Below are 24,680 nucleotides of genomic sequence, written 5' to 3'. Positions count from 1 at the left end.
ATCTTTAATTCAAAATTACTCAATTATTTGATAACATTTATTAAATATATACTTATTTATATACTTAAGATAAGTACATGTAATTTTATTGAGCTATTTTAATGGTAAAATATTATGGATAATTTATTTACTAATTTCCTTTTAGGATATGAATTTCTTCAATGTGTGGTTGCAATGCAACTGCCATTCTAATCACTTGTTGATTGATAGATAATTAAGGGAAACGCTCCTTTTTAATGACCAACTAACAACAATTAATCCAATAACTAACAATATAAATAATGTGCTTGAAATTTAATTAATTTACATATTTTATGCTTAATTAATTATGTCAGATTAATATTATAGAATTATGTTCATGCCATCAATTGGAGGGTGATGATGCCCCATATGTTACTGTAATTGTCTTAATTGGAGAAGGGTACTAAGCCTCATATTAAGAACTTGTGGGATATAGTATTGGAGGTGATAATAGGTCATATCAGTTCCAGCATACTCTATTATTATGATACAGTAACAAATCATGTCTAGGTCAAAAAAGAGGCCCCCTCCACTTTTATTATGATAATTTTATTGGCCCTGCTTATCTTCAATATCGGCTCACCGATATGTATTTAAGAGGCTGATAAACTTATAATCCAAACATATATTCAGTTCAATCAAAATCATCAAGTTGATTGAGAAATCATATGGTTAAAAATAAATTTTATTTTTCCTCCCAAAGTTTGACCCAATAACACTTTGTCACCTCATGAGGACATGACTAAAACTTTCTCACCTAAAATCAAATTCTGGTAATGAAAACAAATCCTTACGTTAAGAAATAAAATTATTATTTTATCTCTACTATTTTATTTGTAAAATTATTATATAACTCAAATTAATGAAAATTTTCAAAAATAAATATTCAATTTATAGAATAACCCTTTTATTTTCCTTTTTTTTAATCCTTACCCACTTCTTTTATCATCACCTCACTTAATGCAACAACCAATACTACACTACCAACCAACCCATCAATCCACCTTTTCTCTCATACCACCATCTTTTCTCTCTGTCCATCACATATGTTTTCGGCCCCCACCACCCTCTCTTTGTCATGATTTCATATTGTCATCAACGATAATTTTCACTCAATTGAATTGTCGATGATTTGATCGAACGAAGGACTCACTAACAACAAATCAATTTGCAATGAAACAGAGGTGAGGGCTAATGCTTGTGTCACTAATGAAATTATGGCAATGGTAAAAGAGCGATGTCATCACTTAAGATATCCAAAGACATGTTTCTAAATATATCAAGACCTAAAGTTATGTTATTAAAGTTTGAGTATAATCTATAAAATGATTATTTTTTGTCTTAATTTAAAAAAGTATATAGAGAGCGTGAAATTACTATTTTGTTCTTTGAATTTGATTTTGGGTGAAAATGTGTTCTTCATATTAAGAGATTAAAAAAAAAAAAATTTGAATCAATCCTTGGTGAGAATATATAATTTACTCTGCTGTCAATATAGGAAAAATTGGGTTGCATTCAAACAAGAATGAGACAGTGGGATTGGTTTGAGTGCAGGCAAGGAAGAATGCAATGATGTTGAACGTAAAAGCATTTAGAAGAAGAAAGACTACATCAGGAGATGGAGGAACCCACATCTGACTTGCATGGCCCTGGAAAACCTCTGTTTTCTTACTTTTCATGAATTCATTTCTGACCCATCTGCAGTCTGTTCACAAATCATTTACACACCAGCAACACTTATTTTCTCAATTATTCTATCTTCAAACATAATATAATAATCAAATCTTCTATTTTTTTTCATTCTGTCAGGATATTCTTTTTTCAGTGGCAGTCTTACTACCCTAATAAGCATGAATTATGGTAATTAAATTTTACTTTGGGTATGTGAGACTTACACGTTAAGCAAATGCTTTGTTTGATTAGAATATCAGTTTTTATGGTACATATATACCAAAGCTTTCATTCAAACTTTAGAAGACATTATTAAGAAAGTAAAGAAGAGTTGTTAAATTAAGCTAGATAGCTATGGTGGTATAGAGATGGGCTGTGTTAATTCATACAAAAGAAGACAAGAAGCAGTGCTCCAACTGTAAGCATTCATTTCACCATTAATGACTTTACGTTTTGGACTCTGCACTCACCTTAATTACAGTTGAGACCTGCATATATTTTTTGTTGCTTTTCAACTCCATCTCGTTCATCTTCATCATCATCATCTCCCTGTTTAATTATATATATATAAGGGTTCTGCGCATTCCTAAAAACAAGGCCAACCAGAGAGAGCCACATAGAGTTTGAGTGGTTTCTAGTGGTCTCTGTGTGCTGCTTTTCGATGGCTTTACTTGTCGCTGAAGCTACTGCACTTTTGAACAAGTTATTTCTGTGTTTACTTGTTTGCCTCTGCTTGCTCTCTTCCTTTCAAGGTCTTTTTATTATTTTAATTTCTCTCCTTTCAGTTTCCAAAGATCTTGATCTCTACTGCATGGTTTGTTTTTCCATGGATCTTACTTAGAATTGTTGCGTTGCTTTGGAGTTAAATTTTAGGGGATTTATTGAGTAAGAATCTGCAGAATATGTGCTGGTTATCTGTCAAAATCTTATTTTCTAGAGATGTTAAAGAGAAATCAAAGCTAATTGTGACTGATTTTGCTATTAATTTCTTCCGTATGTCTTCATCATATATTTTGTTCATTATATGTCTTCATCATCATCCTGTTTGAATGTTTGTGTTCCACTTAATTGCATTCTTTTTTGTGATAGTAACAAACACTCTTTATCTCCTTTTTAATGCAGCTAGTAGCAAGAATTTCAATCCATACAGGTACCCATTTATCAAACCAGCAAGCTCATTCTCCTCCTCCTCCTCCTCGTCGTTCTCATCGAGAAACGGTGAAAATGGATATGATTACATAATTGTGGGGGGAGGCACAGCGGGATGCCCATTAGCTGCCACACTCTCTCAGAAATTCAGTGTGTTACTGCTGGAAAGAGGTGGTGTGCCTTTCAACAATGTGAATGTCTCATATTTGAGCAACTTTCACTTGACTTTAGCCGACACTTCACCAACTTCTGCCTCCCAATATTTCAGTTCTACCGATGGTGTCCTCAATTCAAGGGCTAGAGTGTTGGGTGGTGGCTCCAGCATCAATGCTGGCTTCTACACCAGAGCAAATGCACGGTATGTGCCTTAAATCTCTCTTCATTTTCCATTTCAATGCTGCTTCTAATGAATTAGTGAAGAGAACTATTAGTAAACATTCTATTTTTCGTTTGGGTGTGTATTGATACATTATTTTTGGTTTAATTATGATTAAGACATTATTTTTTTAATTGGTTGTCCAACTCTATCATCAATAATAGAGAAGAAAAGTACATTTTTATAAGAACATTAATGGGTTTAGTTACTGCCAAGCTACTAATGCGAGGTTGAATTTAATGGTGATACAAAAGCTAAGTTTGAAACTAGTTAATCTAGTCACTGTCAAGCCCTCCTCTATCAACAGATTCTCGCACAAATTACAGGTACCAATCCACATGGGCACCTGAAAATGTCATCTTTTTTGTGTTGGTAGGAGTTTTATTTCTCTTTTGTGTTGAAATCACTGTTATTGTCAGTGTCATTGGTCTTATCTCTTTTTTTCTTCATGTAATGAGGAATCAGTATCAATCAGAGTAATCCAGAACTTTCTATAAATCTCATTCGGCTTTTGAGTTAACTTTCTTTCTTCTTTCTATCATAACACACTTGTAGTTTCTCATAAGGTTTAGTGTAACTAATTTCACTTGAAGCCTGTGAAAATTCATGGTTGGCATTGATCTTCCAAGTATCAAACAAGTATATACATGTGCTAAAAGCTGTGATAGCGGTGACCAAATGGCATTCATGACAAGGATAGGAGAACATTTATGAAACCCACCTTCCGTTTTAATGGCTTCTCTTTCATAGTAAGTGCTTTGTTTGTGGTCCTGGTTCCTATTCTCAATAATGGAAGAGGTTAGGTAGAAGAGAGCTTGATCTAAGAATAATGGGACATCTAAATTTGTCATAATGTTTCCCAACAAATGTCTTAGCTCTATGTTTTCAAACCATAATCGAAACTTGCTCTTATAGTTCATGTGTTCAATGCAAACTCATAATTTTTTGTTTTGTGTGTGTGTTGTGAGTTGTTAAAGAGTGACTCATTTCTACATGATATGACATTATACGCTTTAGTTTGATCCAACTTAAGCACTCCATCTTTATGAATTGGAAGTATTTGATCTCGGGTGTTACAGATTGGATTAACAAGAAGAGGACACCAACAATTTTGGTCAGAATAACACAACCCTGCCCATATTTGAACTTCTGCAACCTAAACTAGACAAACTTGTGCAACTCTTGTTGATGTTGAAGCTTCTTGGTTTGCAGGTTTATTAAGAGAGTGGGATGGGATCATAAGCTAGTGAATGAGTCATATCAATGGGTGGAGAAACAAATTGTCCACCGGCCTGATCTCGCACCATGGCAGAAAGCACTAAAGGACAGTCTTTTGGATGCTGGGGTGTCACCTTTTAATGGATTCACATATGACCATCTATATGGAACCAAGGTTGGTGGCACCATTTTTGATAGGTTTGGTCGCCGTCACACTTCAGCAGAGCTACTTGCTTCTGCAGACCCCGAGAAGACTGCTGTCTTCATCTATGCCACAGTCCAAAAAATTATTTTTGATACATCAGGTATGCTGGAAACTTGAACGAAAACTGTGTGAATACAATAAAAATGAGAAAATTCACAAGAAAAAGTCTCAAGTTTAGTTATTAGGTTCTGTAATGTGTGTAACAGGGAAGCAGCCAAGGGCAGTGGGAGTTCTATTCAAGGATGAAAATGGCAACCAACATGAGGCGTATGTTTCAGATAACCCAAAGAGTGAAGTGATTTTATCAACTGGAGCACTTGGGACACCTCAAATGCTGATGTTAAGTGGTGTTGGACCTAAAGCCGAACTTGAAAAATTCAGAATTCCTGTAGTACTTGACAATGAGTTTGTTGGCACAGCCATGGCTGATAATCCCATGAATGCTATCTTTGTTCCCTCTAATATATCAGTTAACCAGTCACTTATTCAAACCGTGGGGATCACCAAGCTTGGTGTGTACATTGAATCCAGCAGTGGATATAGCCAGTCCAGAGATAGCATTCATTGTCACCATGGAATCATGTCAGCAGAGGTAAGCACTGAGTTGCGATTTATTTCAATGTAATTGTACAAATATATCATGATCTAAGTTGCTTAAGTAATAATGATGCAACAACTAGGTGAACTATTAGTCAATATCTGTTTCATGAACTGCTTTTTTTCATATGACTAGATTGGACAGCTTTCTACCATTCCTCCAAAGCAAAGAACACCCGAAGCCGTTCAAGCCTACATCAGAAGGAAGAGAGAATTACCCCATGAGACATTCAAGGGAGGCTTTATTCTAGAAAAAATTGCAAAGCCCCTGTCAATAGGCAAGCTTACTTTGGTCAACACAAATGTTGATGACAATCCATCTGTTAGCTTTAACTACTTCAGCCATCCACTTGATCTGAAACGTTGTGTTGCGGGTATTCGCATGGCTGCCAAGCTTGTACAATCACAACATTTCTTAAACTACACAAAATGTAATAAGCAAACTGTTGAGTCGATACTCAACGCAAGCATCAAGGCTAATGTTAATCTTATACCTAAACATACCAATGACACCAAGTCCCTGGAGCAGTTCTGCAGAGACACTGTGATCACAATTTGGCACTACCATGGGGGGTGCCATGTGGGCAAGGTTGTCAGCCCTGACCACGCTGTTCTTGGAATCAACAGGCTTCGTGTAGTCGATGGTTCTACATTTAATGAATCTCCAGGCACTAATCCACAAGGCACTGTCCTGATGATGGGAAGGTAATTAAACACTATGATCCAGTTGTTTAAAAAACCTTCTAAATTATTGTTTCCAAGAACATATTACACAATAAAATTTGAGTTCTTGTGATATGCAGGTACATGGGAGTGAAGATTTTGAGAGAGAGACTAGGAAAAACAGCTGGTGTGTAGTGACCAAGACAAAAGGGAGGGAAAGAAAGCATCTTAGCCAATTTCTACAAATTACAGCCAGATTGAAATGATTTTAAAAAAAAAAATCATTGCCACTTCTACAGCTAACTCAAGTAGCTTTGCTAATCTACTTGTGGAAAATAGAATTCATTTCTTGGTAACAAAGTCTATGTGCATTTGACAAGCTTCTTCTCTACTTATCTGTTTATCCATTTTGAACATAGGACAGAGATATCCAGTGATCTTAGTTAGCTACACTGCAAAAAAATATGTTGAAACCTTGCTTCAAGAACACAATGCTTTTTGTCAATGAATTCTAGGATAAATTTATGTATGGGGAGATGTTATGTAACGTTCATGCACTTCAAAATTTTCAAGATTCCATTACAATGCTAAAGTAAAATCAATTAGCACCATAAGAACTGAAGCTCAATAAATATGCTTATATGCTGCAAAAAATAGGCCTTGTGTCTGTTTACATAGGAGGTTAATAAATTTTACAGATGAATATTATAAATTATTGATGAAGCAACTCTTGAAATGACCAAAAGAAAGTTGAGTGTTTTGCTAAAAACCAGACCACCTCAAAAAGATGAAAATTTTATAAAAGATTCGAAAGATCTCCCCACTGCAACTCATGCTTCAAATTTTAATTACTTCATTGCTGGTTTGAGAGAACAGAAGCCAATTGTGACGCATTGCTCAAGATACTTGCAGAAGTAATTCTAATTTTCTTCGGGAGATATCAGCAAAATTTTAATGGGATCTTTGCAAAAATTTGGATGAAAATGCATGCTCACTCATGCTTCCTCTAGATAAACCTTTTAATCTTTGCCAGAAATGCCTTCCTGATGTTCTTAGAGGGCCTGAAATAGAGTGCCTCCTAAAAGACCCGGAGTTCTGTCGCTCAGGTCCCAATGGCATACTCAGCAACTCTGATGCTGATATCGCTACATTGTTGTCACGACCAATTCCAAAGCCAGATGGCATCTGACAGGCCTCTGAAACTTCGGACAGCTTACCTGAAAGTCTATTCATCTTACTATCTACATTGATCGAGAAGTCCTCACCAAGACCTTTTGATCCTATCTCCTTTGTTTCATTGAATTCGTTACACACTAGTTTTAATGCTTGGACAACTTCACCCATGAATGGCCTATGAGATACTTCAGGCTGCACACACATTGATGCAATTGCTGCTACTTTGGCAATACTATCATAAGAGATATCAGACTTTATGAATGGATCAATGATAATGTCTAGACCCTCCTTACTTGTGAGGAGAGGACGAGCCCACACAACAAGATTCTCTTGACCTGGTGGCTGTGACAAGTCCACAGGCTTCCTTCCAGTTAGCAGCTCAAGGAGGACTACACCATAGCTATAAACATCACTTTTTACTAGAAGATGACCAGTCATTGCATACTCCGGAGCTAGGTAACTGTGTATCAAGAAGTCCAGCAGATACATCAAAATTCCATTATTAAAGAATATTTCAATCAGTTATGAAGAAAATATTATCAAATATAATGGTGAAGGACTCCATACCCAAAAGTTCCCATAACATGTGTTGAGATGTGTTTGTTTCCCTCATCCAATGCTGCCCTAGCTAATCCAAAATCAGAAACTTTAGGTGTAAAATCATGTTCCAACAAGATGTTGCTGGACTTGAAGTCTCGATGTATAACACGAGGGCTAGAGTCCTCATGCAAGTAGGCTAAGCCTCTAGCTGCACCAAGGGCAATCTTCATTCGAGCATCCCAATCAAGTTTACCATTTACCTTGTCAACTCCTGAGAGCATACAGGAAGAACATACGCAAAGCTCTTTTCAAAAAATTAATGTTAACCGAAAAATTAACATTTAGCACTTCAATTAATTAAATAGAAATAGTTGGATAATCATCTTAAAATTGTACCTACCATGTAAATGTGATTCAACACTTCCATTGTGAACTAGTTCGTAGACTAGGCACCTGGTATGGTCCTCTATGCAAATACCAATAAGTTTAACTAGATTTCTGTGGTGCAGCCGGCCAAGCATCTCAATTTCTGCTAAGAACTCTCGGCCTCCATGCTGATCATCTCTCTTCAGAACCTTCACAGCCACCTCTCTTCCATCATCTAAAATGCCTCTATAGACAACCCCAAAACCACCTTCTCCAAGTACTTTTGAATGATCAAAACAATCAGTTGCTCTCTCTATATCATTAAAACTGAAAGTCTTAGCAGACCCTGTGTATGTCACTGTACTAGAATTGAAGGACATTGATGAAGAGCTGAGCATGCTTCGATATTTCCTAGACTCAAGAGCCCCTGCACAATATACATTTCATCATGTATTGAAAAATAAACAATGAAAGTGATGCTCAAAGATCCACAGAACAATAATACAACAACCATAAACTGGAATTTGCGGGTTGATCATTGTAAAATTTTGCAAATACATGTTTGGCATATTTTGCAAATGAATAAACCATTTATTTGAATGAACCTTATTGTTCACTAAAAATGAAGTATTAAATCTTCCAAAATGACTGGAAAATTGAATCAAAATGGTACCTGATGGTTTTGAAGGAGAGGATATGAAAGCATGAGGATTTTGTTTGGATGCTCCACATTTTAATAGCAAAAGCCAAGCTATTCCACAGCATAAAACAAAAGCTGTGAAAGATGACAGGACAATTACAACAATCATGCTTCTGCTAAGCCCACCTTTTTTCCTCCTGGGGATATCAACTCCTAATGGTTTTATTGCTTGTCCACTGTTATCGCCACTATCATATGGTCCATCATTTGTACTAGAAATGTCTGATTGTGCTAAAGGTGGGGAGGGTGGAAGACCTGCTCAGTCGAAAATAAAAGTTTTAAATTCCAAACAGAGTATCTGATTTTAGCATAGAACCAAGGAATAACTCCTACAAAACTAACACCAGCAGCCTTAATAATCAATGCAACTGTAATAAAATATAGAGTAGCAGGACTAACATATATATTACCTGGATATCGGACATATAATACTTCATAGGGACCGAATAGGGAAGCTTTTATGGACATTTGTCTCTTCCAAAACTTTCTGTAGATTGAAAAGGCAGTAGTATCCTTAAATTTTACTCCACGTGGGACTAGATTGATGAGGACTGTGCTTTTCTCCAGCTGCTGACTAGCTGCATTTGCCCCCATAATCCGAACTTGGCTATGATTTAGTCCAACACTTGCTGCAATTTCCTCAGCTAGCTCTGAAACCAGAGGGAAGAATGTGTATATCGCAATGCCAAGACGAAGCTTAACTTGAATTGGCCGCACACAGCCACATGCTGACCCAGGCGGTGTGTAGGTCAGTGGCTCTGTGCATGTCACCATGGCACAATCTGCAAGTAAAACCAACTAGGATTTTAACAAAACTAATCAGCATGCCATTCAAATTAACAGTAGCAAAGCAAAGGATATATGTACCTCCGTTAGGAGGAGGAGGTGGTAGAGTCATAACTATAGATGGTGACGGAGCCTTCTTCTTCTTGTAGAAAGAGCTCATAGGAGAAACTGTAGGCTGAAGAAAGGGCACTTGGAAAAGAAACAGAGCACAATCAAACATTATAATCATCAATAATCACTCTGCAGTAAGTAAAGAACTCCAAAATTAAACCAAAGAGAAAATCAGTTTTCACATACTACTAAAGTGGCCTGATGGAATTATCTCCGATGCTGCGGGGGCATGTGAACTCCAGCTTGGTGCCAATGCAAAGGGAGAATGAAACGGGGAGATTGAAGGACCTGCACATATCATATTTTCCCTCAAGGTAAGTATTAAACATAGTTTTTGTGAAATAAATCTTCAGTATAGTGTTATGTAACAAAATTTATTGAGGCAATTCCATAGGAGATGGACATACCTTGCCATCTGTTAGTGGCAGAAGGAATAAAATAAGATGGTCCAGAAGCAGGGCCATGCAACCATTTCTTTGGAGGATCTCTGAAAGATGGCATCGAAGGCGCAAGAGCAATACTTGAAGGCCTTATAGAATGATGTGAATGGCCAGCTACAATAGGAATTAATAAATTGTTAATTGTTTGCAGTTGGGCATCGCATATTAGTTAACCATATAACTTAGCAAATGCAACATCCTACATTTGAGGTTTCCAATAGAGGGAGAATAGTCCACAGGTGATGAAATATGGTATGCTTTTTTAGACGGTGCATGCATCTCTCCATGTCGTTTCCTTCCATAATTGGAAGGACTAACCTTTGGAGGGAAAGTGTGGTCTGAGGCATCATGAACAGCAGAACCAAACAAGAATGAGTTAATAAATTATCAAGGTGAAGGTACAAAAATAAAGAAAATTTCCTTGGTCATTTAACAACAATGAATTGATAAGACACCATGATCACTCAAGTATTTACATGCAATTGTCATTTCAAAGGATCAATGTATGCCAGCAATAGGAACTTTCTAGGAAGAAATTGTTGGATTGATTAGAACTTCACAAGAAGAAATCCAGCAACTGAAATGTGGTGACAATGTAAAGCTCACCTTGTGGCATCAATGGCGCTTGGCCAGGCCTGACAGAGTGAACAGGAAATGAGTTTTGTGGCAGTCTCCTTGGAGGTAATGCAAATGTTACTGCATAAGTTGCAGCAGAATTAGAGACACTAAGTGACAATGTCCATGGTGAAAAACAGAAAATTCATGTTCTGGGAAAGAGTTTAAAGGCTACTGAAACATAAATCTTTATCAAGTCAACCCATAAAAAAAAAAAAAAAGAAAAATAAAAGCAAAGTAGAAATACTATGTCACTTAATCAGCACATTGAGCTTGAAAATTAATTGTTTACAGTCAGTTTCCAAAAAACTTAATAAATTGATCATTTAGTAAATGACAAACAATTAGGCATGGCATTCTTGTCAGTTTTAGGGCCAAACACTCATCATGATCAAAACTACTGACCCATGAGAGCGCATTAAGGACTCTATGGAAATACAGAGAAATAAACTTTGCAACTTGGAAATTTATGCAGAATTAAACTCGACAGATCAAACTTGGAACATTTTGAGAAGCCAACTTCAGTTTACTCTTTGAAATTAAGTGCAGAGTCCTAACTGAGTCAATTTCTGAGCTAACTCACTCAAAATGCATCACTCTAAAGTAAGAACAAAATAGCCTCAACTTATAATTCATACAACTAAAGTTTTTCCCACTTTCTTGATTACTAGATCTTCAAATTTCAAGAAAATTTACTTGTGATCCAACATGCAAAAGTGCCGGGAGCAAATGCAATTCAATGTAGAAACCAACTAAAACACTAACAACCAGATCTCATTACCTGCAGATCCATCAACTGAGAAAGCAGTGATAATTACAGAAATTTCTATCAACAGGAGAGCCAACTTCAACCCCATTTCAAGATCTCTCATTTCTCAAACATCAAAGCAAATAGCAGAAAGTGAAGAGTAGAGAAAAAAGAAACAACCTGAAGCAAAAAAATGGGCATGACTTGAAGTAACAAACAACACTAAACAGTTCACAAAAGGAAGAACCCCACAAATAGTATCACAAAAGTAACAAGAACTCACGCAGCTCAGTGAACATGTAAAGCCCATGTTAGGTGGGTAATAAAGAAACCAAATTCATCTTCTTTCTCCACATTAAGCACTCAAAAACACGACCTTTAATCAAAATCTAACACAATACCCACTTTCTTTTGCTGCCATTGGTGCTAAAAGTTACAACAGAAGCTAAAACCGATCAAAGAAAAAGCAAAACAGCACACTTTGATAAGCAAGTAAGAAGGACATTGGACTCTTTTGAGCAGCGATGGTAGGTGGCTTGGTGGGGTTGAAAGAAGGAAGATTATACATGCTAAAAGAATTATTGTTTTGGAATCTTTGTTGAAAGTTGATAAAACTTTAGATTGTTTAATGAAGGATTGAAATGTGGTGTCAGCTGATCCATGGATAGTCAAAAGGGTGGTTGCAAAATAAAATCATTGTGTTCAAAGTTTGAAATGTTGGGGAAATGTTTATGGTTTTTTTCTATCCAAATGCAATATTTTACCTTGCTTGACCACTGTTCTAACAAAAGTCCACCTCCATTGCCATCATATTTAGGAGATTATTGTCATCTTGGACCCCCACCTAACTGGCCTTTTCTTCCATCTTTCTTTTAGGCACTCACATTGGCACTACACCACATGCAGGGGAATAATTTTACAAAATATCTAACATTAGCTAACTTAACTAAGGGTTTGTTGAAACTAAAACATCTTAATTTTATAAAAATAAATTGAAATGTTTCTCATTTGTGTGTAAAGGAACTGCAAATGTCTGAAATACAAATAAGAAAAAAGTTTTTTTTTTTTTTCTTAAAAAAAAGGAGTATATCTAAACATTCAATGCATGGTTTTCCATCAACCAAATTTATTATATATTAAAATTAAGCATTCCCACAATCCCACCTAAAGAAAGAAGAGAATGAACAGATGATTTTCATATCTAGCAATTTTACAAGATTTAGAACATTTAGATGCAGGATGTTGAGACAAGATCATATCATGGGCAGTCTTAGACAAAGCTAAGCGACAGATCTTGTCCTCATGAGAGACAATTCATTGAAAGAGTTTGGTTGTTGCGATAAAATAACAATGATCGGCTAAACTAATAATATTATTTCCTGCAGCTGCCATTGATAATCACTCACCAATCAAACATTAAAATTGTCGGTGAGTTTGATTAGCAAATTGCCTCTTCTTCTATAATTTATCAGTTTAAACTTTACTCTCCCCCACCTTTAATTTGTAGGGCCCCTCCCTTGTTTGAGCCCAGATGGTCCATATCTTCTTCTTCTTTGTTTATTTCTTTTTCTTATTTTCACCATTGTTACAATGTTATTATCAATTTCATCTTGAATGTTAATTCAAGACCAAGTCAGGTAATATCATCTGCAATGTCAAGGTAAAGTCCATTGAATTAAGAATTATTATTTAAAGTATTTGAAGATTCACCTTATTTAAGTTATTATGATATTTCAGATACTTTTTGTTTGGATAAAGTTTTATTATTAAAAATGAAAGATTACATTGAAGATAGATATGTTAAGGGATTATTAGAAATAAATAATTAATATATTTGATAAAATTTGATAAAAATAAATAGTCATAAATAGTTAATTTATTTAAATATCCTTAGGTATAATTATTTTAAAATATTTTTATATTATTTATTATATTAATTGAAATTGTGGTCATTTTTATCTTAAAAAATTAATAAATAAAAATATAATTATAATAAAATCAATATTAACTTAATAGTATTTTAAAACCTAATGTGTAGATGGGTTTGAGATTACTCCCTATATTATTTATCATATCCTCGTTGATAATAGAATATTATCATAATCTTTTATTACTTATAAGATAAATAAAATAATATAAATAATAAAAAAATAGATTATCAGAATAATCTCTCTCTACCCCCAACCAAACACCGTCTTAGGGATAGCAAACGATCGATATTATATGTAAAATTAATGTGGGGAAATTAAACATAGAATAAGGGCAGAGCCAACTAATTTTAACTACCTTATTTATCCTAATAATTAGTCCCTAAAGAAAGGTGGCAATAAATTGAGTAATATAATAATAGAGTAATGTTATATGCATAAATTTATGCATAATTAATGACTTTGTGATTGAATAGTTTAAAATTAAAGATAAATTAATATCCAATCACATTATGACATGTCATTAGTTATACACATAATTTTATTGTACAATAATAACCTTTAACCAGACCACCCACGTGCTTATTGTTAATTTTTCTCAATTTATATTATGTTGGGTTGCATTAAATTTATAATAATTTATAGTTAGAAAATGAAACTTAGTGTTTCCCTACAACTTTTGTCTAACTTATAATTTTCTCATTATTATATGCTCAAATTTTACTTCATTTAGGTTTTATATCTTCATGTGAGGCCCGCCTCATGTTGCCATGTTTGGGCCTGTCCCAAACGTAAGGAATGGGCATAAAATATAAAACCCAATCTTGTTTCCTAAAATGGGGGCCTTCGGCTTACTATTTTCAATAAGGTTGATTTTTCTCTTCAATCAAAAAATTTAAAAAAAAAAACAAGAGTAATACTATACATGCACATTTTTAATACATAATTTAAGTATATAGATTATGTGTTATCATGTGATTAAGTCTCACTTTAATTTAAAATTCTCTAATCACATGATAACACATAATCTATATATTTAAATTGTATACCAAATATGTATACGCATAATTTTATTGAAGTAGGTATTTATTAGATGGCCAAAGGATTTTTGTCACCAAAATTTTAGTCTAATTTTAAAAACATACTTGTAACATTTCAAAAACTTAAATACTCATTCATAGGCTAACTTATGTTAGAATTTTCTATTAGAGATTAGGGTAAAATTGTCGTTTTACCACTAAACTCTAAAACCCTATAAAATTTCTATCATTTTCCCATTTAGTTTAGAAAACTAACAAATTTCCCCTAAGATAAAATTTTAAAAAATTCACTTTTCCCCCCTCAGGTTTCAAAATCTTGCTTCTATTTTCTGACAACCGGCTTTGATCAAACCATCTTCTTTCTCGACAACGACAATGGGCTGATGCAATTCGGTGACCTTCGATATCCAGAACGACAAGCTTCATCTTCAGAAAATGAATTAGACCCAAAAGACACTTCATCTTTGTCTTCGTCCATATGATGACAAAGACGTCTTCATCGTCGTTGGGGTCTTATAGACGACGAAGGATTCATCATCCTGACTGTGATTGTCGAAGGTCGTTAGATTGCATGAGTGAGGAGCAAACATCCATCATCAACAACGAAGGAAGAAGATAGCTCAACTAGAGCCGATCGGCAAAAATGGAAGTAAGATTTTGAAACCTTAAGGGGAAAAAGTAAAATTTTGAAAACTTAATCCTGTGGGAAATTGTTAGTTTTATCAATAAGGGGAGAATTATATAAATTTTGTAAGGTTTTAGGATTGTGATAAAATGATTATTTTATCTTTATCTTTAATAAAAGTTAGTTCATAGATGAGTATTTAGTTTTTTAAAATATCACGGATGTATTTTTGGGAGTAGATTAAATCTTGGGTGGGAAACAGTCCTTTGGTCTTATTAAATTGGTTTTTGATTTCCCAACCAACCAACCAACGCCCTTTGAAATTATTGAATTACTTATGTTTTTCAAGTATAATACAAGTCAAGATTAGTTGAAACTTGTTTTTCATGAGATTCGTAAAAAATCTATATTGGAAGTTGAGAGATTTTGATCATTTCATTAAAACTAAACCCATCTAGCAATAATAAATCATTGATTACTCATACTGAAATATTTAATTAATAAATTTTCTATGATTTTATTCATTCTTCAATATTGTCAAAAGCTTGTGTGTTGCCGAAAATCAATCCTTACTAACAAGATTACAGGTTTTGATGAAACTTCCATTTTAATCTCATATTTATAAAACTAATTTAAATTTTTCAATAATCCCTCCTTAGATCACAATTGAGTGGTAGAAAATACTTACCATGGTTAATTTTTTTGATAACATTATCTCTAGGCACTATCATGGGCTTGTTAAGCCAACTCCAGTGTGACCTATCATGTCCAAAAGCTGGGTCAAATCGATCTAAGCTTATTAATTAGTGGATCTAGTAAGTCAAACCGATTTGTAGGTCTAATTTTATGATCCTTGACATGACTCATATAATCCATGAGTTTGACACGACTCGCAATTTTACAAATCATGCTCCTATTTACTATGCCTAAAAGAGGGTGCCGACCCTACCATGCCTAATTATGAACTTTTTTATATAGATTGTAGAAATTAAGTAAATTAATGATATTGTAATGTAGTTTAACCCTAATTAAGAAAATAAGTGATTTATATTTTCCCACCCAAGGTTCCATCCATTGAAAATGCATAAATTACATTTTTTCACACAAAACTTAACTTCATTAAAAGTTAATGCTATAAAAGATAAAATATTAGTTTCACCTTTTAAAAATTTTGAAATAAAATAAAAAATTACCTTTTTACAAATCATATTTTAAAATTTTAAATATGATAGTTTGACCATTTTATATATTTAAAAAACTTATAATTCAGTCCTTATAATTTAAGTTTGGAAACTCTAATTGCTAAAATTGTCATTTATTCCAAATCCACTAAACCTCCAAACATGACCGTTTGACCATTGTACAAATTTAAAAAACCTATAATTAAATCCTTACAATTTTGGTTTAGAAACCCTAATCGCTACAACTATCACCCATCCAAACTCAAACCCCCACAAGAACCATCAGCCATCCAAGCTGAAACCCACAAAATCATCACCCAGCCAAACTCAAATCCATTAGGGTCGCAAACATGATAGATTGACCCTTTTACAGGTTTAGAAACTTGTAACTCAATCCTTCTCATTTAAATTTGAAAACCCTAACTACCACAATTCCCACTCATCCAAACCCAAATCTACCACAAACTTAATGAAATTGCCAAAATCTATCAAGAAGAATATGGTGAAAGTGAAAGAATAAAAAAACAGTGTTGATGATACAAAAATGATTCCATTTGGATTTGAGTGATTTACATTTCCCACCAAGGTTCAACCCAAAAACACTTTTCTATCATTTGATGATATAAATCAAACCCAAACATTTGGATTTGTGTGTTGTAAAAATTCAATACTTACTAAAAAGATTATTGGTTTTGATGAAACTTCCATTTTAATCTCATATTCATAAAACTAATTTAAAATTTTCAATAATCCCTCCTTGGGTCACAATTGAATGGTAGAAAATACTTGCCATGGTTTAACTTTTTTGATAATATTATCTCTAGACGCTCTCGTGGGCTTGTCCAGCCAACTCCAATGTGGCCTATTGTGTCCAAAGGTTAGGCCAAGTCAGTCTAAGCCTATCAATTAGTGGGTCTAGTAGTTTAGACCGATCTGCAGGTCTTACTCTATAACCCCTAATATAACTCATATAATCTATAAGTATGGCACGACTCATAATTTTACAAATCATACCCCTATTGACCGTGCCTAAAAGGGGGTGTCGCTCCTACAATGTCTAATTATCTCAATAATATAGGTGAACTTTTTATATAGATTATAGAGGTTAAGTAAACTAATGATATTGTAATATAGTTTAACCCTAATTAACAAAATAAGTGATTTATATTTTTCCACCCAAGGTTTGGACTTAAAACACCTTTCCATCCATTGAAAATGCATAAATTACATTTTTTTTAATACAAAACTTAACTTCATTAAAAGTCAACGTTATAAAAGTTAAAATATTAGTTTCATTTTTTAAAAATTTTGAAATAAAATAAAAAATTACCTTTTTACAAATATCATTTTAAAATTTTAAACATGATAATTTGATCATTTTATATATTTAAAAAACTTATAATTCAATCTTTATAATTTAAGTTTAGAAACACTAATAGCTAGAATAGTCATCCATTCCAAATCTACTAAACCCCAAACATGACCATTTGACCATTGTACAAGTTTAAAAAACCTATAATTAAATCTTTAGAATTTTAGTTTAAAAACCCTAATTGTCACAACCGTTACCTATTCAAACTCAAACCCCCACAAGAACCATCACCCATCGAAATTGAAACCCACCAAAATCACCACCCACCCAAACTCAAACCCATTAGAATCGCAAACATGACAAATTGACCTTTTTACAGGTCTAAAAACTTGTAACTTAATCCTTGTCATTCAAATTTGAAAACCCTAACTACCACAATTTGCCACTCATCCAAACCCAAATCTACCACAAACTTAATGGAATCACAAAAATCTATCAAGAAGAATATGGTGAAAGTGAGAGGAAAAAAAAGGGGTGTTGATGATTAAAAAACGATTCCATTAAATTTGAGTGTTTGCATTTTCCTACTAAGGTTTAGCCCAAAAACACTTTTCTATCCCTTGATGATATAAATCATACTTTTCCACCTAAATCAAATTTAGTGAAAAAAGAAAAACTTACGTTATAAAAGCAAAATGGTAACATCACTATGAAAAATTTTGGGAAAAAAAAAAACACTATCACATATCTCAATTTAATGTTTAAAAAAATGAAAATTTGACCATTTTATATGTTTGAACACCTATAGTTCAATCCGTACAATGATATTGGAAATTATAGTCCCCACTAACTTTTGTGAATTCAACTATTGAAAGGATGGTGTAGAAGAGGCAATCGAAGTGGGTCTCTAAGAAGAGGATGCGATTACTAGTATTGTCAGGTCATCTTAACGGTCGAAAAATCTTGAATCAAATTTTTAGTTAATGAACGGGGATTAGTTAGGCCACAGTTGTACACAAGCAACCCTTTGAAGTTAAATGTTGCCATAAAGTCATTAAAAGGGAGCCACCTCAATGATGTTAAATGAACAGGGGAGGATTTCAGGAAGGTAATGGTGAAGCTCAAGGGGAGATGCTAACAATAAGAGAACAAAACAAGGTGAACGTTAAATGACGAAGCTCTAAGAGGCAGTGAGGCCCAGTATTTAGGCTAACAAGTTAGCAATGATTGGGCTGAAGGAGAACATGGATAACAAGAATAAAGTGAGTGACCATTGGCTTTATGCCACATCGCATAGGCAAACAAAGCAAGGTGAGCAAGTATGACTTATGTTATCAGCAAGTGAAAAAGTGTTTTTGGGTCAAACCTCAAGTGAAAAAAATATAAATTATTATTGAAATTTTAGTTAATTTAGGATGATATAATAATTTTGAAAAATGAAATAAACAGAGATAATATAATAATTTATGTTTTTGATATTATATTAAGATTATTTTATATTGATGGAATTAAATTTTGAGAAAAAAATAATCTATGAATTTGGTGGGTAGAAAATGTTTTATGGCGAAACCCGGGGTGGAAAATGGAAATCATTCTTAATTCTTAAGAAATGAATTGGGTGAAGAATCAATTTGCTGTTTCTTTTATTTCCTTGCTGTCAATGATTGAACCAGATAAGAGTTGGGCTGTTTGTTTCTGCCTCTGAAAAGGCTTATTTCTTATGGTGATACACGTACTATCTGTCAGACAATTGTTGACCGTTAGATTGAGGACCAGTGTGTGATCAGGTGATCAAAGCTGGAACGTGTGGGCCGTCTCTTAATAATTGAAATTGTAAACACGTGTTTGATGGCGAGGGTGCTCAAAGTAGGTGCCATGGATACATCTAGCTAGTTGTCAGATGGTAGTTTCACTCTCACTTACGCTCGTTTCACTCACCGTACCTTTCACGATTATGTTTTTTTTTTTTTATATATATATATTTTAAAACATTAAATACTGATTATATACGTAAATTTGTATATAAATAATAATATATTATTATATAATTAAATAATTTAAAATTATAAATAAAATCATATTTAATTATAAAATAATATATAATTATTTGTATATAAATTTATGTATATGAGATTGAGAATTATCCTTTCTAAATAAGAGAGTTTCATTTTGTATAAAATTTAAATTTTAGAAATATTTTAAAAATCATTTTAAGATAGACTAAATATCTAATATTTTATAAATAATAAAATTATTTACACAACTTTATGTATAAGTAATTATGAGTAATTATGTGATTAAATATTATTTTATCTTTAATTTAAAACTGTCAAATCATATAGTAATATATTATTATTTCAATAAAACTATGTGTATTCATTTTTGATAAATAATTTATATACACAAATGAGGTGTTATCATGTAATTATATGTTTCTTTATCATATGATGACACATGTTTTAAAATCATCTAATTATATGATGACACATCACTGTGTACATAAATTGTGTACCAAAAATAAGTACACATAACATTACTCTTATTATTTATACACATAATACTATTATTTTATAAACATAATAGTAAAATCATGTATAGTATCGTGTATCAAAAACTTAGTTTTTTATAGTATATCATATCGTATTGTATAATACATATTTTTAGGGGTGTTCAAAACCGGTTAACCGAACCAAAAATATCAATTAACCAAACCGAAATTTTGATTAACCGATTTTTGAATGGAATTTCAAAAAATTATTATATTTTATTATTTTTTTCTAATTTTTTGAAAATATATTCAATATTCTATTAATATTTTATTCAATTTTTTAAAAACTGATTCTGTTCGATTAACCGGTTTTGAAAATTAGGCAAACCAATAACCGAATTGAAAATTTGGTTTATATATATTTTGAACTGGTCTCCGAACCAATTTTTCGAATAATTTATTTTTTGATTCGGTTTTCGATTTAAAAATCAGTTCGATTGGTGACCGGATAATTTTGAACACCCCTACATATTTAAAAAAATAAAATATTAAAATAGTAATAAAATAATTGATACATCATTATTTTAAAAATATTACAAACATTTCTACAATTTTAAAATTTTTCATATATACTTGTACTACATAATCATTTTCTCTAAAAATACATATCGTTATGTATCAATAATATATATCATATCGTAAGATATATATCTTATTATATGATATATTTACTATATTGTATCATATCATAAGATCTATATAATGTATTATAGAATACAATTAACTATGTGTATAAATGCATTAGACTTAACAATATCACTATGATAAAAATTTCAATATATTTGGATCATGTCAATTTTCATTTTTCAACCTAACAAAACAACGAAACATGTCCACAAATGAGTTTTTATTAAACTTTCGATGGTCGTCTTATATTTATAAGTAATAAGTTTGTTTGATAAAAGTTATTTAAGGGAAATTATTAATTAAAATATTCTAATTTAGAAAAAAATTTAAAACTATAATCTGAAATTACCAAAAACATAAAATCAGTTAGTATTGAAATAATTTTGAAATGGTAAAATAGCCCAAAAAGAAGTAAAGTGCAGGTAAACTCCTTTCAACCAACACATGCTCTAAATCTTTTATGCAATTTCTATCTGTTTTGCAGTTTTATTTATAAAAAATGTAACAAAAAATAAATTTTATAAAAAAAAAATGAGGCAATTTCTTGCAAAAACTTGGATAATAAGGTCATAACACTATTTCCCACATAAAATTTGCTAAAATAACAAATTCTCACCCTTTAAATTTCAAAATACAGATTTTTATTCGCCAACTAATTTCATTAGTAAATTTTATTAAGTAAAAAGGTAAGAAAACATTTTGTATAAATTTTTTTATTTTATCTTGTTCTTTCTATTTTATTTTTATTTTCCCTTTTTTATATGTCCTATTTTCAAAATTTTGGGAATATACTGTATTTTCTGATAATTTTAGGGGCGTTAATAAAACTTTTAAGGGGTTTTGAAAATTTGAAAAAAAAAGTTTGAGAGAATTTTTATAAATTTAAAAAATTTAATATGTCACTTGGTAGTTTTAAAAGTGATAGCTATATACCCTTACCAAATTGATCAAGACATAAAATTTTAAAATTAATTATAGTTTTGATAATTTTTGAAAGTGTAAGTAATAAATTATTTAAACTAGCAATAATATTAAACATTAATTTTAATATAAGACAAAACATTTATTTTTAGGAAAATCAAATATATTCACTAAGGGAAGTGAATGGGAGAAAAATTTGACTTTTTGAAACAAAATAGACGTGAACGTCATTTCATCAAACGTTGGGTGGAATATTGTAATTCAGCCTAATATTAATAATAATAGAGAAATTATACTAGCAAAATTGATTTCCACACGCTTTAAAACGCGTCTTTTAGTTATAATGTTGTTGTCGCCCTCTTTTTTCCTTCCATTTCGTGGTTCTGACGACCACAAGAAGAAGCCCTCTTTTTGTAGGTCTAATTTTATGATCCCTAACATGACTCATATAATCCATGAGTCTGACACGACTCGCAATTTTACAAATCATGCTCCTATTTATTGTGCCTAAAAGAGGGTGTTGACCCTACCATGCCTAATTATCGCAATAATATAGTTAAACTTTTTTATATAGATTGTAGAAATTAAGTAAATTAATGATATTGTAATGTAGTTTAACCCTAATTAAGAAAATAAGTGATTTATATTTTCCCACCCAAGGTTCCATCCATTGAAAATGCATAAATTACATTTTTTCACACAAAACTTAACTTCATTAAAAGTTAATGCTATAAAAGATAAAATATTAGTTTCACTTTTTAAAAATTATGAAATAAAATAAAAAATTACCTTTTTACAAATCATATTTTAAAATTTTAAATATGATAGTTTGACCATTTTATATATTTAAAAAACTTATAATTCAGTCCTTATAATTTAAGTTTGAAAACCCTAATTGCTAAAATTGTCATTTATTCCAAATCCACTAAACCTCCAAACATGACCGTTTGACCATTGTACAAGTTTGAAAAACCTAAATTAAATCCTTACAATTTTAGTTTAGAAACCCTAATCGCTACGACTATCACCCATCCAAACTCAAAACCCCATAAGAACCATCAACCATCCAAGCTGAAACCCACAAAATCATCACCCAGCCAAACTCAAATCCATTAGGGTCGCAAACATGATAGATTGACCCTTTTATAGGTTTAGAAACTTGTAACTCAATCCTTCTCATTTAAATTTGAAAACCCTAACTACCACAATTCCCACTCATCCAAACCCAAATCTACCACAAACTTAATGAAATTGCCAAAATCTATCAAGAAAAATATGGTGAAAGTGAAAGAATAAAAAAATAGTGTTAATGATACAAAAAGGATTCCATTTGGATTTAAGTGATTTACATTTTCCCACTAAGGTTCAACCCAAAAACACTTTTCTATCCTTTGATGATATAAATCAGACCCAAACATTTGGATTTGTGTGTTGTAAAAAATCAATCCTTACTAAAAAGATTACTAGTTTTGATGAAACTTCCATTTTAATCTCATATTCATAAAACTAATTTAAAATTTTCAATAATCCCTCCTTGGGTCACAATTGAATGGTAGAAAATACTTGCCATGGTTTAACTTTTTTGATAATATTATCTCTAGACGCTCTCGTGGGCTTGTCCAGCCAACTCCAATATGGCCTATCGTGTCCAAAGGTTAGGCCAAGTCAGTCTAAGTCTATCAATTAGTAGGTCTAGTAGTTCAGACCAATCTGCAGGTCTTACTCTATAACCCCTAATATAACTCATATAATCCATAAGTCTGGCACGATTCACAATTTTACAAATCATACCTCTATTGACCGTGCCTAAAAAAGGGTGTCGCCCCTACAATATCTAATTATTTCAATAATATAGTTGAATTTTTTATATAGATTATAAAGGTTAAGTAAACTAATGATATTGTAATATAGTTTAACCCTAATTAAGAAAATAAGTGATTTATATTTTCCCACCCAAGGTTTGGACTTAAAACACCTTTCCATCCATTGAAAATGCATAAATTACATTTTTTTAATACAAAACTTAACTTCATTAAAAGTCAACGTTATAAAAAGTTAAAATATTAGTTTCATCTTTTAAAAATTTTGAAATAAAATAAAAAATTACCTTTTTACAAATCTCATTTTAACATTTTAAATATGATAATTTGATCATTTTACATGTTTAAAAGACTTCTAATTCAGTCTTTATAATTTAAGTTTAGAAACCCTAGTCGCTAGAATAGTCATCCATTTCAAATCCACTAAACCCCGAACATGACCATTTAACCATTGTACAAGTTTAAAAAACCTATAATTAAATCTTTAGAATTTTAGTTTAAAAACCCTAAGCGCCACAACCGTCACTTATTCAAACTCAAACCCCCACAAGAACCATCACCCACCAAAATCACCACCCACCCAAACTCAAACCCATTAGAATCGCAAACATAATAGACTGGCCCTTTTATAGGTCTAAAAACTTGAACTCAATCTTTGTCATTCAAATTTGAAAACTCTAATTGCCACAATATGTTAGTCATCCAAACCCAAATCTACCACAAACTTAATGGAATCACAAAAATCTATCAAGAAGAATATGGTGAAAGTGAAAGGAGAAAAAAGGGGTGTTGATGATACAAAAAGGATTCCATTGAATTTGAGTGTTTACATTTTCCTACTAAGGTTTAGCCCAAAATACTTTTCTATCCCTTAATGATATAAATCATACTTTTCCACCAAAATCAAATTTTGTGAAAAAAAAGAAACTTACGTTATAAAAGCAAAACAGTAACATCACTATGAAAAATTTTGGGAAAAAAAAAAAAACACTATCACATATCTCAATTAATGTTTTAAATAATGAAAATTTGACCATTTTACATGTTTGAATACCTATAGTTCAATCCGTATAATGATAATGGAAGCCATAGTCTCCACTAGCTTTTGTGAATTCAACCATTGAAAGGATAGTGTAGAAGAGACAATCCAGGTAGGTCCCTAAAAAGAGAATACGATCACTAGTATTGTCAGGTCATCTTAAAGGTCGAAAAATCTTGAATCAAATTTTTAGTTAATGAAGGAGAATAGTTAGGCCACAGTTGTACACAAGCAACCCTTTGAATGGAATTTCAAAA

The 24,680-nt window shown here is 32.2% G+C and overlaps 2 protein-coding genes across 3 annotated transcripts; one reads left to right on the top strand and one right to left on the bottom strand.

Moving 5' to 3' along the window:
• Window positions 1-2,218: 2,218 nt before the first annotated feature.
• LOC123205825 (protein HOTHEAD-like) lies at window positions 2,219-6,429 on the top strand. Its single transcript, XM_044622871.1, has 6 exons — window positions 2,219-2,444; window positions 2,815-3,199; window positions 4,430-4,740; window positions 4,847-5,232; window positions 5,374-5,942; window positions 6,041-6,429. Exons 1-6 carry the CDS (start codon window positions 2,354-2,356, stop codon window positions 6,093-6,095), a joined length of 1,797 nt encoding a protein of 598 aa, XP_044478806.1. The 5' UTR covers window positions 2,219-2,353; the 3' UTR covers window positions 6,096-6,429.
• An 89-nt stretch (window positions 6,430-6,518) lies between these two features.
• Window positions 6,519-12,307, bottom strand: LOC123205824 (receptor-like serine/threonine-protein kinase ALE2). Of its 2 annotated transcripts, XM_044622869.1 has the most exons (12): window positions 11,666-12,307; window positions 11,416-11,562; window positions 10,626-10,715; window positions 10,223-10,357; window positions 9,987-10,133; window positions 9,766-9,867; window positions 9,550-9,657; window positions 9,093-9,464; window positions 8,656-8,937; window positions 8,017-8,409; window positions 7,644-7,887; window positions 6,519-7,536 (listed from the first exon to the last, which is right to left on the bottom strand). In XM_044622869.1, the coding sequence occupies exons 2-12, from the start codon at window positions 11,504-11,506 to the stop codon at window positions 6,852-6,854; spliced, it is 2,649 nt and encodes an 882-aa protein (XP_044478804.1). In that variant the 5' UTR covers window positions 11,507-11,562; window positions 11,666-12,307; the 3' UTR covers window positions 6,519-6,851. The 2 variants fall into 2 exon arrangements, with proteins under 2 accessions (XP_044478804.1, XP_044478805.1); XM_044622870.1 differs by lacking the exon at window positions 10,223-10,357.
• Between the last annotated feature and the right edge of the window lie 12,373 nt (window positions 12,308-24,680).

The sequence above is a fragment of the Mangifera indica genome, unplaced genomic scaffold, assembly GCF_011075055.1.
Source record: "Mangifera indica cultivar Alphonso unplaced genomic scaffold, CATAS_Mindica_2.1 Un_0016, whole genome shotgun sequence".
In the NCBI taxonomy this organism is placed as follows: domain Eukaryota; kingdom Viridiplantae; phylum Streptophyta; class Magnoliopsida; order Sapindales; family Anacardiaceae; genus Mangifera; species Mangifera indica.
Note: the sequence above shows the minus strand (reverse complement) of the source record. Positions and strands in the feature narration are given on the sequence as shown.